This window comes from Apium graveolens, chromosome 7, assembly GCF_009905375.1.
Source record: "Apium graveolens cultivar Ventura chromosome 7, ASM990537v1, whole genome shotgun sequence".
NCBI lineage: Eukaryota > Viridiplantae > Streptophyta > Magnoliopsida > Apiales > Apiaceae > Apium > Apium graveolens.
In genome coordinates, this window is record NC_133653.1 from 51,002,522 (window position 1) to 51,004,170 (window position 1,649).

The window sequence follows — 1,649 nt, forward strand, 5'->3', positions numbered from 1 at the left end:
GTTTCCTAAAATCAAGCTATCCCAACTATTACTATAACAGACATAGTAGAGATAACTTCTACATTATTTAAAATATAAATAAAGCCCAACAGAAATCAAAACTCAACTAAAGATTAACCCAACATTACTCCCCCTTAATCTTAGAGTTGCCCAAACAAGTTCTCGATTCCAAGTAGTTTTCTCATTTTCTCAAATTTGACTGTAGTAATGGCTTTTGTTAGGATATCTGCCTTCTCACATTCGCTGCTAACATGTTTCAAGATGATTTCCCCTTACTCCACGTGTTCCGTAATGAAATAATAACGAACATGAATGTGCTTGCTCCTGCCATGAAAGACTCGATTCTTTGCCAAATCTATCGCTGACTTATTATCAACACACAAAACAACCAGACCTATCTTCTCATCTGTTATCTGGTTCAACACATTCCGGATCCATATAGCTTGACAAGTTGTTGCTGTTGCAGCCATGAATTCTGCCTCGCAAGATGAAAGAGCAGCACAGTGTTGTTTTTGCGATACCCAAGTAATGAGACTGTCATTCAAGTAGAAACACATACCTCCAGTGCCCTTCCTGTCGTCCAAGCTACTTGCCAAATCACTGTCAGCAAAACCTGTTAACATATTGTTTCCACTATCCTTAGTGTATACCAAACCGAAATGCAATGTGCCTAGAACATATCTAATAATCCTTTTGACAGCATTTCGGTGTAACTCAGTTGGACGCTCCATGAATCTGCTTGCTATGCCAACTAAAAAAGCAATGTCTGGCCTAGTGTGTACTAAATACCTCAGTCCTCCAATCATACTTTTTTACTATGTGTCATTCACTGCTTTACCACCTTCGTCCTTAACAAGTTGCTCCTTCAGGTCCATGGGATACTTACATGGATTACAGCCCTTCATCCCTGCTTTCTCGATCTTCTTTCACTACAAGAAAACAGGGTAAAACCGACCAGACATAACCGATCGATGTCGATTTGGTCACCTTAAAACCGACCGACGTTAGTGTTCGGTTATATGCCAACTAAATGACACTGTATCGATGACGTGGCACACATAAAATCGACCATCCACTGGTGGTCGGTTTTATTGAAAAAAACGACACCGTTTTGCAGATGTGTCACTTTTAAAACTGACCACCAGCATGTGGTCGATTATATTCACAAATTCTGCAGGTTAAAACCGACCATATATGGTGGTCGGTTTTGTAGAATAATAAAAAATTAATTTAAAGTACAAAAAAAGTACCCGTTTTAGAGAAAACGGTGTCGTTTTATTCTTTTGACTAAAACCGACCGCTGACGGTCAGTTTTAACCTATTTTTTTTAATTTTTTTGTTATATCCCTCATTTCTTAATTTTGGCCAAAAAATTAAAAAAATAGAGGATTGAAGTGGAGGAGTTTTAGAAAATTATAAGTTATTTCCATATTTTGTAATAATGTGTGTGTGTGTGTGTTTATGTTGGTGGTGTATGTATTAAATATTGTTGTATGTATTTAATATTTTTATTTTTTTATATAATGTTTGTTGTGAGAATTGAAGTTTGGTAGTAGATAATTTGTAAGTTAGTTTCATTTATTATAATTATAGTGTGTGTGTGTTTGTGTGTTTTATGAAATACATGTATACATATGAGATTAATGATA

At 35.9% G+C, this 1,649-nt stretch overlaps 1 protein-coding gene across 1 annotated transcript; it reads right to left on the minus strand.

Annotated features, from left to right (window-relative positions):
* Positions 1–272: 272 nt before the first annotated feature.
* LOC141673616 (secreted RxLR effector protein 161-like) lies at positions 273–806 on the minus strand. Its single transcript, XM_074480371.1, has one exon. The coding sequence runs from the start codon at positions 804–806 to the stop codon at positions 273–275; it is 534 nt and encodes a 177-aa protein (XP_074336472.1).
* Between the last annotated feature and the right edge of the window lie 843 nt (positions 807–1,649).